Source organism: Cucumis sativus, chromosome 2, assembly GCF_000004075.3.
Source record: "Cucumis sativus cultivar 9930 chromosome 2, Cucumber_9930_V3, whole genome shotgun sequence".
NCBI classification, from domain to species: Eukaryota; Viridiplantae; Streptophyta; class Magnoliopsida; order Cucurbitales; family Cucurbitaceae; genus Cucumis; species Cucumis sativus.
In genome coordinates, this window is record NC_026656.2 from 7,322,804 (window position 1) to 7,340,806 (window position 18,003).

The window sequence follows — 18,003 nt, forward strand, 5'->3', positions numbered from 1 at the left end:
ATAACTACATTTTATGATTATGAAATATGATAAATGGATGTCAAGATTGCTTTTCTAAATAGTAATCTCGAAGAGAGTATCTTTATGTCACAGTCCAATCAATTCGTATAAAGTTGAAACAAGCATCCAAATCTTGAAACATTAGGTTTGTTACCGCGATCAAATATTACGGTCTTGGCCAAAACGTTAATGAGCATTGTATAGGTAAGTTGCCAACCATGGTATGTTATAAAATTCTCTGTTGAGAATGAACGAAACTTTCATATATCTACTTTTAATCAATAATTATGTACATAGTTTATATTATGAATTCCTTGGTATCATTTAGTAACCATATCATTTTTAGTTTTAAAAAATGAAGTAACAAACATCCCCCTTACCTTCAATTTTTTTTTGTTTGTATCTTGTTTCTACCCAAGGCCTAATAGAGAAAATCAAGAAAAAGAAAAGGAAAAAAAAATTAACTTGTTTTATTTTAAGAAATTGGTAGGAAATGGAATAATGTCTAGAACAAAGATAAATATATATTAAAAAAAGAACCAAATAGTTACTAACCACAACTTAACCAAACCCTAATACAGAGCAAATCAAAATTCATGTGATGTAGTCCAGCAAAGCCTTTACAATCTTTATCATTCTATTTCCACAGCCCTTGTGACACATTTATTGGACACTTTAGAGCAGCCTTCAAGATTTTAAATTACTATTAATTAAAGCATCAACTTCAAGTTTCTATGACAATGAGACATTGTCAGAGTATATTACAGAAACTCAAAAGGAACATGAATCAGTTCCTCTTCATTCCAACATCAACTAAAAAAAAGGATAAAATACATATTTCTGTGGTCTTTTTAAACTTTCACTTGTTAATTCTACTTCAGAGAAGCATCGACCACTTTGGAAGTTGTCAGGTGCTTACCAACCTTCTGCTCAACTCCCAACCACTTCTGAATATATTGAAGCACTGTTTTGTCCTTCAAAAGTCCTCGATGACTCGCTGCAACTCCGACTCTCTCAGTTGCTTCAAAACCATCAGCCTTCCACAACAGCACAAAGGAAAAAACAAAAGAAAAATGAAGATTAAATAAATAAATGAGTAGCATCCACATGCACACAAACACTGACAAATGACAATGAAAAAGTTTTTTGTTGTTCTTGTCAAGAGCATAGGCTATAAGAACTCAAGGACACATAATTAAAACAGATTCTCTTCATTACAATGCAGCTTGGTGTTTAGAAGGATGAAATAATGAGACTAAAAAGGCAAAAGGGTGTCAAAACATGGCTTTAATTTTACATGTAAAGTATCTGTCAAACATATGGAGTTACTCAATAAAACTTGTGCAATGGACAGCCGAGCTTTCTCCGTTTAGTTGTTATGACCTCTATTAATACTCTAAAGTTGGAATGGCTTAGAAACTGACTATAGTATGGTGAATAATTTTATTTTATTTTTTTGGATAAGAAACGGATATATTCATGAGAATAAAAGAGAAAAGTCTGGCAAGGGACGAGAGGGCCTCCCCAAGAAAACAAACTAACAAATAAGGTATGGTGAATAATACAGTTCAAATTTCTTTTTACTTCTATATTTCTAATTTCTTGAAGAATTCTTATCATCCATTTTGGTTTTATTAGACTACAATAAATCTAGATAGATTGCATTTTCTAAATCACGTTGTAGTCCCTAAATTTCGATGGTTTCTAGTATATTCCAAACTTTCAAAGGTAATCATTTGTCAATTTTGTTCTGCCATCAAGTCCCTCCTTAGTTTTCCTCATTTCTTTGGGGGTAGAATCAAACTCTATTTAATGTGACAGAAAATGCTTTCTTTTTTAGTAACCAATACCTACCCACTTGATAACTGCTTCAACAAACTTATATATGATTTCAATGTATATTAAGTAAAGTAAAACAAAAATTCTAGGTCACATCATCCGCAATCTACAAACCAACTGAACGAGAAGAGAGTCACCAAAATTGTGATTTAAAAAAAAAACTCGAAGATTAAAATTGGAATTTTGAAAGTCTAAGACCAAATTGAAATCTTAAAAGTTTATAATCAAAACTGGATTTGAACCATAACAAAATTAACCTTCTTACTTCTTTGAAAGTAAACAAAAGATTAGGATTCTCAAAGAAGCAAAATTCCCCTTGCAAACTTCAATACCACACTGTCCTCGTGTACCTACATAGTCCTTCCTTTATTTTAAAGCTAAAAAGAACTAAAATGGTCAGATAGCATACCTTGGCTGATTCACTAGGAACTGTACCATCTCCATCCACATAGGAATACTGAGGCTGGGGAGGGGGGAGAAGTGCAATAAGCAGTCAGCCATTTAGAGAACAAGTGCATATAATGGTAGTTAATATACACCAAAAAGAATAAGCAGTCAGTCAAAGCGAGGAAAACTTCTATTTGAGCCAATTCATCGTGCTAGCACAGCCATGTAAAACATGCCAAGTAAAGAACCACACATTTCTAGGAATCTTAATCCTCCAAAACACCAAAAACAAAAACCCTAAAGGAGGATCTTGGGATCTCAAGGAGGTTTCATGTTTCGTTTTGGACTTCGGTTTCGAAGCTTTTTTGTAATAATTCTCTAGGTAACATCTTACTTACTTGGAAATTCTTTCTTTAGAGAGGGTGCTTTTGTGGGCTTTTTCTGTATATTCTATATTCTTTCATTTGTTTTTCAAAAAAACGAAGGAAAAAAGAAAAAGAAAACGATGAACCAAATTAGGAAAGAAAACTTGCACAAAAACCCCTCAAAAGCGTTAGGGTTCCAAATCCCCATATCTCTTCTCCTACACCTAAAAGGGGGGCCTTCAAATAAAGAAATACAATCAGTTACCTCTATCGCTTCAATATTTATAAAAAATAAAAACAATGGAACCCAAAAGAATAGGCACACAATCCCCAGTCCACACAAGAAAATCAACAACGAGGATTTTTGAGAGCATACAAATGATAAAAGCAAGGGAACAAAGAACAGAGAGACATCTCCCCCACCCCAATGATCTTCCACAAAAATAAGTCTCTCTCCTCCCCCACCACAAAAGGACAAAAGAATAAAGGAAGGGAAATCTTTCAAAATGATCTTCCACGAGTTTCAGTGAGAACCTTTAACCCTTTAAGACAACTACTCAAAGGGTGGATGCCAGGATTACTAGCAAATAATACAACGGAAAAGTTATTTGGCTAAATTCCCTATCTATACCCCTTTCCTTCTTCAACCCCTTCCTAAAGAAAATAACCACATTTACCTCTACAAGTTTTGACAAAACTTGCATGGAGCTCTAAAAAGGGATAAGAAGTAAATAGGAATTTCACTCAACAAGAATCAAGTAGAACGCTCTGCTTTACAAAGAAGAAGCCTTTTCTCCAAGAGGCTAACTGATTTCTCACTTTGTCCACTACGGAATCAAAGGGGCAAACCAAGATAGGAAGAAGGAAAGCTACCACAGAATCAACACTGGGCATTTGGATTCCAACAGAATTCAGTTGTCTGTGAATCTTTGTACATCAATGAGGATAAAACTAAGAATACAATTAATAGGCAGTCACAAATTTTATGAGTATGGCAACTTACATTTCAAATATGCAGAAGCTTTTCAATCTTAGAGTACCATGATACAATTATAATAAGGCAATGCCTCAGCAATTTCTAGAGGTTTCAAATTAAGGTTGCATTCTAAGAAGGAATTCGGGTAATGAGAACATCCAAAATATTCAAATTAGATGACTCTGACGTCCTAAATGATTTAGAAAAGAAATTAAATCACTCACCAAAGTTTGGCAGATTTCAGACAAGTCCTCAATCGGCAAAGACTCTGAGCCATAGCTGCATCATAATTAAAATACAATATGTTCATAATAATTAGAAACAAAGACATTAGCAACAATGAATTGGCAACATAAGTTGTGCAGAGAAATGGTAAAACAGCCATACCTCTGGACTACTAAACTGACCCATTCATCAAGTATCATTACAATAATATTTCATATCTAGTGGAGACTATCTAAAATTTTGCATTGAAAATTGGAGATTTTGATCAAATGAAACCAGGCGAACATAAAGTCAATAAGTTATTCAGTCACTTACAACAGAATTACATCTAATGTAAGAGAATTACATTTGATGTAGAACCAAGAGTGTTTTGACTAACAACTAAATAAGCAGCACTAGTTATAAAATCGGTCATAAATGCAATTTGCAAGACCCTATCAAAATGAACTCAAAATAAAGATTGAAGTTCAGTCTTTAAGCACCGTGCAGATAGAAAAATCGGAAAATACTATATTTCCTAATATTCTAGCACATTGTTACACAATTCAAACTCTAGTTCATAAACATACCACACATCAAAAGGTGTATCAAATGATGTTCCATAAATATTATAGAAGGAGATTCCATCTGGTAGTTTTGCGCTATCAATTACTTGGCGAGTACCAGTAGCCCATTTGAGAATATCAAAGTTGAAGGGCAAAGGAATGGTCTTTCCATGAAATTTAATCTGCAATAATTGAAAATAAAATTCTTTCACGTGTGGCAGGATGAACCTTCAAAAATATTTAGCTAAAAAAAATAGTAACAAAAATAATTATTATAAATAAATAAATACAGAAGTGATGATTATGTGGACGAAAGAAAGAAAGAAGAAGAAGAAGAAAGCTACAACTTATAGTACAACTTTAAACTTCTTTAAGGATACCTTAAAGATTATCTATTCCTGTCATGTGAGGAAAATAATCAAACAGCATTTATTTGCCTTCATCAGTAAGGAGAGTAAAAACTTTCCTAGTGGCAAGGTTTCCTTGATTCTTCTATATGTTCACAGAAGCAGCTGAATTCAACAGTTTAAGAGTAACATTCAAAAAAAATAAACAGAGAGATAAAGAGAAAACAGTTTAAGAGTAGAAATGGATTATCGCCAAATTGACCTAGGGAAGCTAATGCTAGATAATGATCTCCTTTGTTTCTCTGTGCTTCAGATGAGATTTGTTTGTAAACGATTTCTTCGAGGACTCCTTATATTTTTGAATTTGTGTAATGATGCTCTATGTACAAATATGATTTATTATCAATAGAGGATTGCTTGACTACTCAGTGAGCGTTTTATAACTAAGCCCAGTGAGGTAGTTGAGAAGTATAAGATTTCTTCTCTCTACAGAGAACAGATTTCTTAATTACACAAAGGAAAAGAAAAGATATGAACAGAAGTTTATTTTTAAAAAGGAAACAAGCATCTTCATTAAGATTTGGGCCAGATGACTTCAAACCAACAGAAGTTTTCCCTCTTCAGTTGCGCAAAACTCAAAATATAAAACAAAACGAACAGAAATCAAACTGAAGCATAGTACCTCGTTATTTCTTAATGCTTCTTCGAATAAAGCAATACTGTCAGTTGGGCCATATGACTTCAAATTAACAGAAGTTTCCCCATCTACAGAACTCTTTTGCCAGACTTGGATATGTGGTTGTGCATGCCAATTGAATCCTAGACTTGCCAGCATTTCATAAATTGAAGGACACTCAACCAACTGCACATAAAAATAAATGGTAGACCTATAACAATGATATATAACATACACGAAAAAAGTAGTGTCACCGTCACTTCTTTTCTTTGATTACAGAAGGCATGATACCATTGATGAAAAAATGGTCCATAAGGTATCCAACTAATTAATAAACATTATGTCAAGTATCCAAATTCCTGCACAGAGGAAATACACAAACACGCCTGAAAAGAACACATAAACACCACTAAACAGGATAAATCAGCCTCCCTGTCCAATTCTATTATATATTTACAAATGGTGTTCAAAGTTCAAGATCGATGAGTCCAAAATAACACTAAAACCAGCAAGAACGATAAAGAGAAAATAAGAAAAGAACACACCAAGACAATCTGCTATTTGAGAGAGTCACCTCTCCTATCCTTGGGCTATCCCTCCCAAAATATTCTCATTCTCCTCTGATTCTAGTCCCCCCACCATCTAGATCAACAGATTGCTCAAATGGTCCCTGCTAACCTTTTTTCTTTTTCTTTTGAGAAAAGTAACATTCATTGAAAAATATGAAAGAATACAAGGGCATATCAAAAACAATCACACCGAGACACCTCACTTGAGAGAATGAGTTCCAACTAAGTAAAAGTAAAATGTTACCATGGGAATAGTTACAAAAGCCTTCAAAATTGAAGCTCAAAAAGACAAATGAAATCTAACCAAGGACCAGAACTCACAAGGGTCCATTTCCCTACCTCTAAACCCCTGATTATTCCTCTGCCCCCACATATCCCAAATCACAGCACAGACTCCGGCAAGCCACAAAAAATGGCCTTTCCCTCGGAAAGGCAGACGAAGGAGGGACTCCTCCATCATCACAAGAACACTTCTTTGGTTGGTAAAACTAAGGTCCTCTTGCTTGAGCAATTCCCATCTTGCACTTCTTTCTTTCATAAACTTTCATTATACAAGGCCTCACAAATTATAAAAAGTACTCTTCATGAAAAAGGAAGAGAGATTATAAAAGTTCCTGGCTAAGAAACTCTAAAAGAAAAACAGAAGTATACTAGCTCAAAACCCACAAATCTTCTAATCAAGTTCTTGGCAAGGTTTCTTATTCATTTATAAACCTACTCTCCATAAAGTGACCCTAGTTGCTTTAAGGAAGAAAATCTTAACTTCATCTTCTAAAAGGCAACTACACAACCATCTGATTTCAGAAGTCTCCTATATTACAAGGAAATCACCAATAAGTCGTACAAATATTTTAAAAGATCCCAGTGGAGCAAGAAGAAAGTGGAAATTTGTCCTTTTTTCTACCTTGAGAAATGCACTATCTAGGTGACAGGAGTCACAAGCAACCTTTATTCAATTTGAAAAGAAAATTTCCAGAATTTGTCGTAGGAGGTAAACCCATAGAAAGATAGGAAAGAAACAATTTTTTTTTAATGAAATCAACAACTTTTATTGAGAAAGAAGGAAAGAATACAAGGACATACAAAAATAGAAGCCGCCCAACAAAACACCCCAACTAAAAGAACTTTCATTAAGAAAGAACGAAAGAATACAAGAGCATACAAAAAAGGAGGCCAGCCTAAGAAAACATCGCAGCTAAAAGAAAGGGGACGAACTAAGTAAAATACTAAAAATAATTATTATTGTTCCTATTATTATTTAAAATACCAAATTATAATAATTGTAGTATGATAAATGTTGTAAAATTGTAAAATTTTCACTTGTAGGAATTGTTCAACCAGATGGTAGAAATGATAAATGACTGTTCTTATTTTAGGTGTATATAACCACCTAAACACTGATAAGAATATAGTTACCAGCTGGTGAAACGTCCATCGAGATACAAAAAATTGGCTTTCAAAGCCTTCAACAAATTGCAATCCAGTCAATAGACAATCATTGACGCATCCTGGAGCACCTGTCAATCATTTGTACAATGAATAACCTTATTCTCTTTTCATTTTTTCAATAAAAAGTTTGTACCGTTTCAAAAAAAAATTTGTAAAATGATTAGCACACCCAGCTTCATGACAAACTTTAGGATAACATAAGGAAGGAGGCAGGTAACAACTTACCAATTATTATTATGTCCATTAAAGAGAATATACAGCATATAGATTCTCTATGTTCTAACTCATGCTAATATTTGGAAAAAAAATTCTTCTTTTGTTATCTATTTGTATTGGGACTCTTCTAAGCTCTTGCTTGTGATTGTTCAGAAAGAGGTGCACAATCTCCTTCCTTCAGTTTTGGAACAAATGTAATTAATGTTGATTACCTGATAACGAGGAGCTAACTTAGAAGGATGTAGTCGGTACATGACAACATGAGTGAAGGAAGCCCACAGATGGAGAAGTTTGAACCAGATTTAAATTATAGCAATTTATTTTTCTTTTTTTGAACGGAAACATGACTTGTTCATTGAATTAACGAAATGAGTCTAATGCTCAAAATACAATATAGAAAATATAAGAGCAAGAACAAAATGAAAGATAAAAGTGACCAATCCTTAAAATAATGCCCAATAAACAAAAAATTCCAAATGGGCAATCTTCTAGCAAAGAACAAGAATTTAGACTTGGATTTAGATCATAGCAATTGATGAAAGGAGAGAAGAAGCAATGGGTGTGAATTACCTTGGAAAGGGCAAGCTATAGAGATCCACTTATTTACATATCTGGAAAAAGTCTGCCAAACAACAATAATCACATTAGGCCGAATCTCTAAGAATAAGTTCATCACATCAGTGCAAAGTTTCAACGAGTTAGTAAGAGGGTATGTGCGCACATCATTATGGAGTGACATGAAACATGAAATTAGTAGCCCACCCATGGAATGAGATATTAAATTCACTTTTCTACCACCAGAAGCTTTACTGGCAGTTTCCAACTTCGCTTTAAGACCATCCATAGCCTTGCCAATTCTGACATTAAGAACAATCAATGTTCCTATATCAATTTTTATTCATCCAAATAATAAAAAATTTGCAGTACCTAAAACAACCTTAGCTACTTGAAATTACAATAAACTCATAGAGGAGGAATGATTTACCGATTACTCTGCCGAAAGTCATAACCAAAACCAAACAATGTGGTTCCCTTCTTGTACCCACATCCAACAAGCATATCAATCATATCATGAAAATGATACACATCATCCACATGGAGGCATTTGACCATCTGGAACAGTAAAAGGAAAACTCAAGAGAAGGAAGGCGATAGGGGCAAGATATTCACCCAAAGTCCAAGCAAATAGGGTGAATACAAAAAAGGTGCTCCAATGGGTGCACAAGAGAGGGAAGAATTTAGGGAAAGAGCACCAAATAGAAACTATGAAGCCAACCAAATCAAAAACTTCAAAAGTAGTTCTACACTAGTAATCTATCTTTTCCTTCTACATTTGTCAGAAAAGATGTGATCGATACAAGCCCTCTGTATAAAGTACTATATATGAATATATGATATATATATCTTTTGTAATGACAATGGAGAAAAAACAATTCAGACAAAGCTGATGCACTTACAACATTCTACTTATGGTACATGATTTCTTCTCGTTTTATAACATTCTACTTATGGTACATGATTTCTTCTCGTTATATAATTAGAGTAATGTAGGTGATATATAATTAAATTTTCCTTCAACCGCCCGCTTAAGCTTTTGAGTGAATTGATGGTTTAATATGGTACCAGAGCAGGTCCATGGAGGTTGTGTTCAAGTCCCTGCATTGTCGTTTCCTTCCCAATTAAAATTGATTTCCACTTATTGGGCCTTTCAAATATTTTAAGCCCATAAGTGAGGGGGAGTGTTGGTGAAGTATAATTGAATTTGCCTTCAACCACTAGCTTAAGCTTTTGGGTGAATTGGTGGTTTAATAAGTAATACACACAAAAAACATAAAAAGATGGGAAGGCAGACTTAGGCAGTCCAACTCAAGCCTACTGCTAAAGAGTAAATGATAAAGTATAAGGTAAAAGGTTTAAATATTGATCAAACAGATCTATAAAATTCTTCAGATAAATATCCTCAATACCAAATACAATGCAACTTTTTAGTCTTTTTGGCATCATTTTGTTTCTTGTTTGTCTCTTAGTTCTTGTTTTCTGTGTTTGGTAGGAATTCATTTTGTTTCTTTTTTAACTAAAAAACAAAAACACACTTGTGTTTGGTAACTATTATTTTTTTTCATTCTTATTTTTAAAAAAGCTAAATTATAGAAAATACCTTTTTTTTCTTTCTAGTAGACTCAACAACTTTCATGGAAAAAAATGAAAGAAGAATGTAAGGGCATTCAAAAAAAAGTCCACCAAAACATCCCTACTAAAGGGATTCTTACTAAGTGAATAATTACAAAAAAGTTTCAAAACAACCATCGTGGTTGGCCTAGTGGTAAAAAAAAGGAAACATATCTTAATAATTGACTAAGAGGTCATGGATTCAAACCATGGTGGCCACCTACCAAGGAATTGATTTCCTATGATTTTCCTTAACACCGAACTGTTGTAGGGTCAGGTGGGTTGTCCCTTTAGAAAAAAAAACAAAACAAAACAAAATACTTCAAAACCGAAACCCATGGGATACATGAAACATAAACCCTTAATAGTCTAATCATTTCCCAATAGCATTCCTATTAGAACAAGTTATAAAGGCATCGATGTAATTTGATTAGCAATCAACTAGAAATTTTCATGTTATCTCACCGAAGATGGATCTAAAATATCAATCGCATACAGGCCATCATCATCATCAGGGACCAAAATTTCGATGTTATCATCTACACATTCAGTATAACCTGAAAAAACAAAAATCCAATGATGTTCATTAGGAAAATCCAGATAAGACTTTGCATACTCAAGATCAGAAGGTGGAGAAACTTCCTTCAAATAGTTTATAATGGACGTTATTGTTGGTATATATTAAATTAAAAGGTCTCGAAAGTGTGGTACTACTAACCTAATAATCAACATTGGCTAAAAATCACTTTAAAGTCTTCTTTGTTCCATGCGCTTGGAAAACCCATCCTGATTGAAATTGGAAGGGTTTCCTTATTTCAATAAAGTGCCCAACTACAAAAAAAATAAAAGGCAAGAAGTGGTGGTAACGCCTTCCCATTTGCAACAATAAAAAAGGGAGGACTACAAACAGGAGATATAGATGCCACAAAGAAGCATTATAGTGTGCAGGCGCTCCAAAACTGCTCTTACGAAGCAACTTTATCCTAAAAAACCTCCCCCTCCACAAGAATGGATTATAAGGAAATAGCTCATATAAAAGCATCCCTGATTCACTAACAAGGAGCCAAATTAACTTTGAAATCATTCCAGAAAGCCACGTATGTTAAGATTAAAAGAGCACAAAGCCCCAACACTCCCACGAATATTCTTGCACAAAAATGCACCAGCTGGCTGCTGCACACAATGTCAAAAATAAACAATAATGTTAACCCCCCCTCCCCCCCCCCCCCCCCACCTGCCACTGCCAAAGTAAAGTGCATACTCTTCTTAACTTGTAGAACTTAGTCAAATAATAGGGATATCCATTAATAGAAGGATCAGATGTTCTTCGAGATAGGAGACATTTTAATTGATATCATGAAAAGATCGACAAAGGTCTGCATCCTCTATTCTTCCCATGGAGATACACAAAAATCCTCTCTTGTTTGAACTAATAACAGATAGTGAAAAATTATAAAAAGAACTAGAAATGGAACACCAACAAGAGCACACATATTTGGTAACATCAGAAACGTCGACCCAACTATACTCATTTCAATTAGAGGGTGTTTGAGCCATTCACTTGAGTTAACATGATTTGAGTTGTTCAATGTTTGGTCCATAAATTACTCAACTCCACCAACTTCAATAGTGTTCACTTTTGAAGTTTGCACATTTACCGAGAGACTCCATCTTCTACTCTTACTCTCTCCCTCTCTCCCTCTCTCTAATTACTAATGTTTCCAATGACTCCACCCGTCAAGCATTGCCGCAAGGGAATTCCAACGACAATCATTGAACATGAGATGCTCCAACAACTACCTCCAACCACAACTACCGTCGTGCAACTACTGCTGCTCGCTCCAGTGACATGCTTTGACAATCATCTCTAGCAACCAAACAATGAAACCACCTCAAACAATGATTGCCTCCGACGACTACCTCCAGCAACCATCTCTAACGACCACCTCCAACATCCATCCACCTTTAGGGGCAAACTTCGACGATCATTTTCGGTAATCAACCCCAACTACCGACTTTATCGATCATCCCCAACAACTCACTTTAACAACCAACACACTCAATCATATACTAAAAAAAACATTGGAAAATTTGATCTGTGGAAGTGTTTTTAAATCCAAAATTGAAATTATTGGTTTATAGTGTGTAATAATTATCTTATAGTGTAATTTAACATTAATAAGAACACTTTGTGGATATAGCCAAACCAAACAAACTTGTGCATAGAAACACTTACGAGAAAAGGTCATCAACCATGTTTGTATCTTTATTTTGAGTCGATTACACTCAGAAGTTCCATTTATGTGAAAGTATACTGTAGTTTTGTTCTTTGTATGAAATAAGATTATTTTGAATACTTAAGCACAATGGTTACATGTAAAAAATTATAAAAAATATATATATTTGATGTGTTAAGTTCACAATTCAGTATGTTTAAAATTTTGGGAAATAAATGTACAATTGAGGGATTAAACAAAAAGTTAAGCAAACAAAAAAACCATTAGAAAAATCGTACTTCATAAGAATACAAAAAACGCCACCATATACCTCTGACTTAATAATTTAACTTTACACCTCAAACTTAGACGTCCTAACTCCACAAACATATTAACTTCAAACTTCATATCTCGAATGAAAGCCATAATTGCATTCGGGCAAAGATTTTTTCCATTCCTCCAAAATTACATGTCCACCTAGCTACTGCTTGATAATTGCTTTGGACCAACTTATCACAAATCAAAATGCAGCCCAATTCTAATATCAGTGATTTCTAACATTTCTGCTACATGCATGATGGAAGGAATGAACTTGATCTTTTTTTTAACAAGAAACAAGTCTTTTCATTAAGATAATGATATGAGACTAATGCTCAAAGAACAAAGGAAACAACAAGCATAAAGCTACGGATCAAGAGGTGCACCCGGGTATCTCAACTAGGGTGACACCCCCTTAGCCAAGAATATTAAAAAATAACAAACAAAACTATGAAGTGTAGTAGAGGAAGAAAGTCATATTTTCCACTGTTGCTGTCAACAATTTAATTCATGGAGATGAGAGCACTTCAGATTAAACTAATGTCTTGACTCGAATAATCAGAGAGAGGACCAAAGGGATGCATTCAATCGAGCTGCTTCAAATCTAGTAAACCAAGGAGTTTCCTTATCATGGAAGACTCTTTGGTTTTTTTCAAACCACAAGTCAGCCAGCACAAGCTCATGGAAGAAATGAGCTTCATCTTCTTTATCTTTTTTAGAGATTTAACTCAAGTAGGTTAAAAGAAAATCTTGGACATCTTGGTTGAATGTATGTTTTCTATGTCTATCCTTTTGTGATAGAGGGTCGAGGTCCAAGTAAAAACAAAGTTTATTTTTCTCTAGTTTTTCCTTTTCTTAAAAAGCTTCTGTAATGTCACCTTTGGAAGACTCTTGTCCCTATCAACCTCAGTGTATTGAATAAAGATGTAATTAAAAAAACTTCCATGATGGATGTAGATTCCAAATTTGATCCTCCATGTTTTACTTTATAAAAACGACGACTTTCGTTGAGAAAAAATGAGAATATACAAGCATACAAAAAATAAGCCCACAAAGGAGGGGGACCCTCACTACAGGAAGGACCCCAGCTATACAAAATTATGTCAAAAAGATAGCTAAAAAAACCTTTGAAATCAAAGCCCAACCAGAAACATGAAAACAAACAAGAGACCAAATATCTCTAGCCTCCCTCTCAACTGCTCTAAAAACCCTACGATACCTCTCATCCCACAAAACCCACATAATAGCACAAACACAAGCACGACAAAGAAACCAGCCTCTCTCCCCAAAAGGCGGATTCAGGAGGAATTCCTTGATCATAACTCTAACGTCTCTGTGGCAAACCCAAAGTATGCAAAACGTCCAGAAAAAACATCCCACACATAGCTCACAAAATCACAATGCCTGAGATTAATTTTTTCAACTCTTAAATCAAACCATCAAATAGAGACTACAACTAACCATATCAGGCTACCTTCCTACAGCCCTTTCCACAAAAAGCTCAAGAGCCTTTTATACAGAAAGAAAGATCTTAAAAGTGGACAATGATTATAAATGGGTGCCGACGAATACCAACTTGATAGGTGATAACCTACCCTCATTGCCTAAACATCATGTTGATTGTAGCAATCTGTTGCGATGTCCTAGTTCTCTCAATTTAGCTTCAATGTCCTCCTCCTGCCTAGAATCCATCCCTCTCAACATGATCTTTAGGCATCAATTGTTACAATCTGCCATTGCATCTAGTCACATCCTAAAGCTAGGAAGTCGCAGTCCACTAATGGTTCTCTTTCTAGTTTCCCTTTGAGGGATTTGGAAGGAGATGAAATTTTTTGGCAGGCATGATTAAAAAAATATAGTAGGATTGGCTCTGATTTACGTATCTAGTTGAATCCTCTCAGTAATTGTTTTTGCAACCACTCTATTCTTTACTATAACCAATTAGGGAGTAGTTCCATATCCTCTTGATCTTTGTTGCTTTAACTTTTGTTCATTTTGGTTCTAGCACTTTTGGCTTGCCTACTTAGCTGTGTACTTTCGAAATGTCTGTTCTAATTCTTATACTTCTAAAGAAATGAGCATTTTAGTCCTTTCTCGTTTTTTCCTTCTTTATCACATTTTTGCCAAATCACAACTTCAATATGACAGCTACCCCTTAATACACTTCTTGAAATGTAATGGATTTTAGTTAGGGAAATTCTTATGAATAGCAAAAACCAATTGAAACTATTTACAAAATATAGTTTAAAAACTTAAATGGGCTATAGATAATTGTATAGATTTTGCTATATTCTGTAAATAGATTCAATTTTTAGCTATATTTGAAAATGCTCCTTTCAGTTACCTATAAAAATTGTGTAAAAGTTTTGCAAGGAGAGACCAAAATAGTCTACTTTAAGAAGTACATGGTCCTTATGGTTTATATACCAAAAAATGAACAAAATTGGAAAGTATAGATACCAGTACGAAATTGGAAATTGTGTAGAAGTGCGGAAATTGTGTAGAAGTGCGCCTCCTGATCCTATAGTTTCCCCCTTTCTCCCTTTCTTTTTCTTTTTCTTCTTTATTGCTCTCTTTGTATAAATCTCTTGTACTTAGAATTCATATTAAAGAAGTTTTTGTCTCCATTTCAAAAAAGTAGATACCAATACGAACCAAAGCTTCATATAGGACTAAAATAGTATTTAAAACTCCTTTTTGGTACTAAAAAGAAACATTAACTTTCATCTGAAATACAAAGGAGAAAGCTTTGTGCCTACTAATCAAACACGGCATCAGAGAGGATTAGTGAAGAAAAAAATGATAACCTCCCTAAAACAAATAAATGAATGAGAAACATGGAAGTAAGCTGCATTCTCTTTCTTTCTGCGTTCGAAGCATACAAGATTGAACGTATTTGATAACCATTTGATTTTTAGTTTTTGGTTCTTTGTTCCTTCAAATTAAGACGATATATACTACTTCCCTTCATAAGTTTCTTTGTTTTATTATCTAACTTTTAAAATATTTTCAAAAGCCAATCCAAGTTCTGAAAGCTAAAAAAGGAAAAAATGTTGTTTTTGTCTTTTAAATAAAGCTAAGAATGCAAATATTTCATTAAAAGAGGCAAAATTCATACCAAAGAAACTACGGAGGATCAAACATAATTTTCAAAAACAAAAAAAAAAAATCGTTATCAAACAAGCTAATATTTGACTTCCTAAAAAAACTTAGCTAAGAATGCAAATATTTCAATTAAAGAGGTATAATTAATAGCAAGGAAACTATGGAGGAACCAGCATCATTTTCAAAAACAAAAAACAAAATACTTACCAAACTAATATTTCGATTCCTAAAAAAATGATAAACAAATTAATCCAAAATACTTACCAAACTAATATTTCGATTCCTAAAAAAATGATAAACAAATTAATAATCTTTCTTTTATAAGAAACAAAGAAAGTGTATTAACCAATCACAAAAGAAGTACAGCCTAAAAGGCGGAAGGGTGAACCCCCCCCCCCCCCCAAAAAAAAAAAAAAGCTAGTGAAGAACTCCTCCCAATCATTTTGATGCAAAAGTTAACAACCCTCAAAAGTCACAGTCATAGTTTTAAAATCGAGACATCTTTTGAATTCTCTTCGAATGGGATCCATTTTTTAACTCTTTGAATAATTTCATTCCAAGAAGAAAAAAAAAAAAAGAAAAAGGTAAGTCATATCTTCGACAACACTACAAATCGTTTACTTAAAACTTCCCAAAGGAAAGCTTGAACCTTAGTTTTTCCATTAAATTTCCAACCATTTAAAACTTCAAAAATCCATTTAATCACCGAATTTGGCAAACACAAAGATCCAGATCTGGATATTACGTGAATTTCACTGCAAACTAGTGCAACCACTGGCAAGTATCTTGCTTTATTTTCCTATTGATATTTCAATACAATTTCGAAGTTGTATTATCCGGTTTCTATTTTTCTCCTACCAGCAGTTTGACTTGGTAAACAGAATGATCCTTGATAAGAAATTATTTAGACAACTAAAAGTTCTTTTTTTTTGTTTTGTTTTTTTACTTTTAAAAGACCATATTATTTTGAAAAATATTTAAAAGATGATTCTAAAAGAAGAAGAGAGAAAAAGTATTTATCAAGAACCTTGAGAAATAACAAGTTTGTGATTAATAAAATCACGTAGTTATGACTATAGAGAAACAAAACAAAATTTGATTAAAAAACAGTCAAAAAAACAAATAAATAAAGATGAATAGAATCACTTTTGGATGAATACTTTCCCTTTATATAAAAAGAAGAAAAAAGTGATCTCAAACATCACCCACTCTAAAAATTTGAAACAAAAAAACCCAAAACACGTGGATAATAATCTAACACCATCGAGATTCCATCACTTCTGTAGCAGCAACTAAAAGCCCCAAAAAAAGGAAAAAGTATCAAACAATTAGGATTGGATTGGGAAGGAAATAGAGTAAGGACCTGTGTGGGGATTGTAGATAGAAATGAGGTTTTGACGAAACACTATGTCGGACAGGAAGACCCGCACCCATACACGTGTCTGCAAGCCGAACAATTTCTTGTTCTTGGAGTGAAGAATTGAGCCTCCAATGCCGGAGACGAGCAGGACCGGGTCGCGATCGGGTTCGGGTTCGGACTTCCGGGATCCGAAACATGGAAGAGAAAGAAGCCCACCTCCTCCGACCATGGCTCCCAAGAGTGAAGTGCGCTTCTGTTCAGCTAATTAACCTGTGTGATTGGAAGCTGCTTACACTGAGAAGCTCTCAGATGGAGACTGGTGGAAGCCTGAAGAAGAAAGTGGAAGAAGAAAATTGATTGTTTTTCTTTGATCATTATTGTTTATTTGTTTATTTATTGGAAGATTATTAGATGAAAAAGAAACGAGGAGTCTACGTGTTTGGTGCATTTTGTGTATTTTCCTATTTCTCTTACCCTAATCAATTAAAATATTTATAAAATATACTAAAATTTTGAATTCTATCGTATCAATTGTTATAAGTGATATAACTTCTATATTAGATTGTAAAATCTACTATTTTTTAAAAAAATTCTATTTAAAATTGTTACATTAATTTAAAATGATAGAATAAATCTACATTTTACTCAATTAACTTAAAAATGCTCTACCGTTGTTCGGTTGAACGAGATGAGGAATAAAATAACAATAATTTATTTTTATTAAATATTTTGTTTCATTTTAATTTACAAAATGGTTTTCAATGTTCTTCCATATCTCAATATATATAACTTTTATTGAAATGATAATAATAACATTTTATTGATAATAGTTAATTTTTACACTTGCTGTCTATTAGTTTTAAAACATAAAACCCAACAAAAAGTTGGTGTTATTGGAATGTAGAGTTTATGTCTGTGATGAAAATAAATCTTATCTCTATTGGCAAATTGGATGATGAGGGTTACAGGTGTGAGTTTGGCGTCAATATAAAATCATGTTAGGTTTTATGTCCTAAAACTCGTAGATAATAAATGTAATTTATTGACTGTTATTAATAAAATGTAATTATTATCATTTCAATAAGTATTATTAATTGTATTATTAGTTTTATCTTAATAACTTAAATCTAATAAACTAACATTCTAAATTGTTTGATGAGTCTTGAGTAGTATGTAGGGACATACAGGGATCAATATTCGAAATACAACTTAAAGGGTCTATGGTATAAGGATAAGGTCGG

The 18,003-nt window shown here is 33.6% G+C and overlaps 1 protein-coding gene across 1 annotated transcript; it reads right to left on the reverse strand.

Moving 5' to 3' along the window:
- Positions 1-506: 506 nt before the first annotated feature.
- Positions 507-17,176, reverse strand: LOC101218290 (phospholipase A(1) LCAT3). Its single transcript, XM_004138845.3, has 11 exons — positions 16,766-17,176; positions 10,229-10,320; positions 8,580-8,707; positions 8,316-8,451; positions 8,165-8,216; positions 7,346-7,446; positions 5,367-5,546; positions 4,362-4,519; positions 3,792-3,846; positions 2,249-2,302; positions 507-1,037 (listed from the first exon to the last, which is right to left on the reverse strand). The coding sequence occupies exons 1-11, from the start codon at positions 16,989-16,991 to the stop codon at positions 873-875; spliced, it is 1,347 nt and encodes a 448-aa protein (XP_004138893.1). The 5' UTR covers positions 16,992-17,176; the 3' UTR covers positions 507-872.
- Positions 17,177-18,003: the final 827 nt, after the last annotated feature.

Excerpts from the sequence above, each read along its gene's own strand:
- LOC101218290 (XM_004138845.3), bottom strand. The coding sequence starts at position 16,991 with ATGGTCGGAGGAGGTGGGCTTCTTTCTCTTCCATGTTTCGGATCCCGG. Across the intron at positions 8,452-8,579 it reads GACTTTCGGCAGAGTAATCG|AATTGGCAAGGCTATGGATG; the intron begins GTAAATCATTCC and ends TCTTAATGTCAG. Across the intron at positions 4,520-5,366 it reads AAGCATTAAGAAATAACGAG|ATTAAATTTCATGGAAAGAC; the intron begins GTACTATGCTTC and ends CAATTATTGCAG.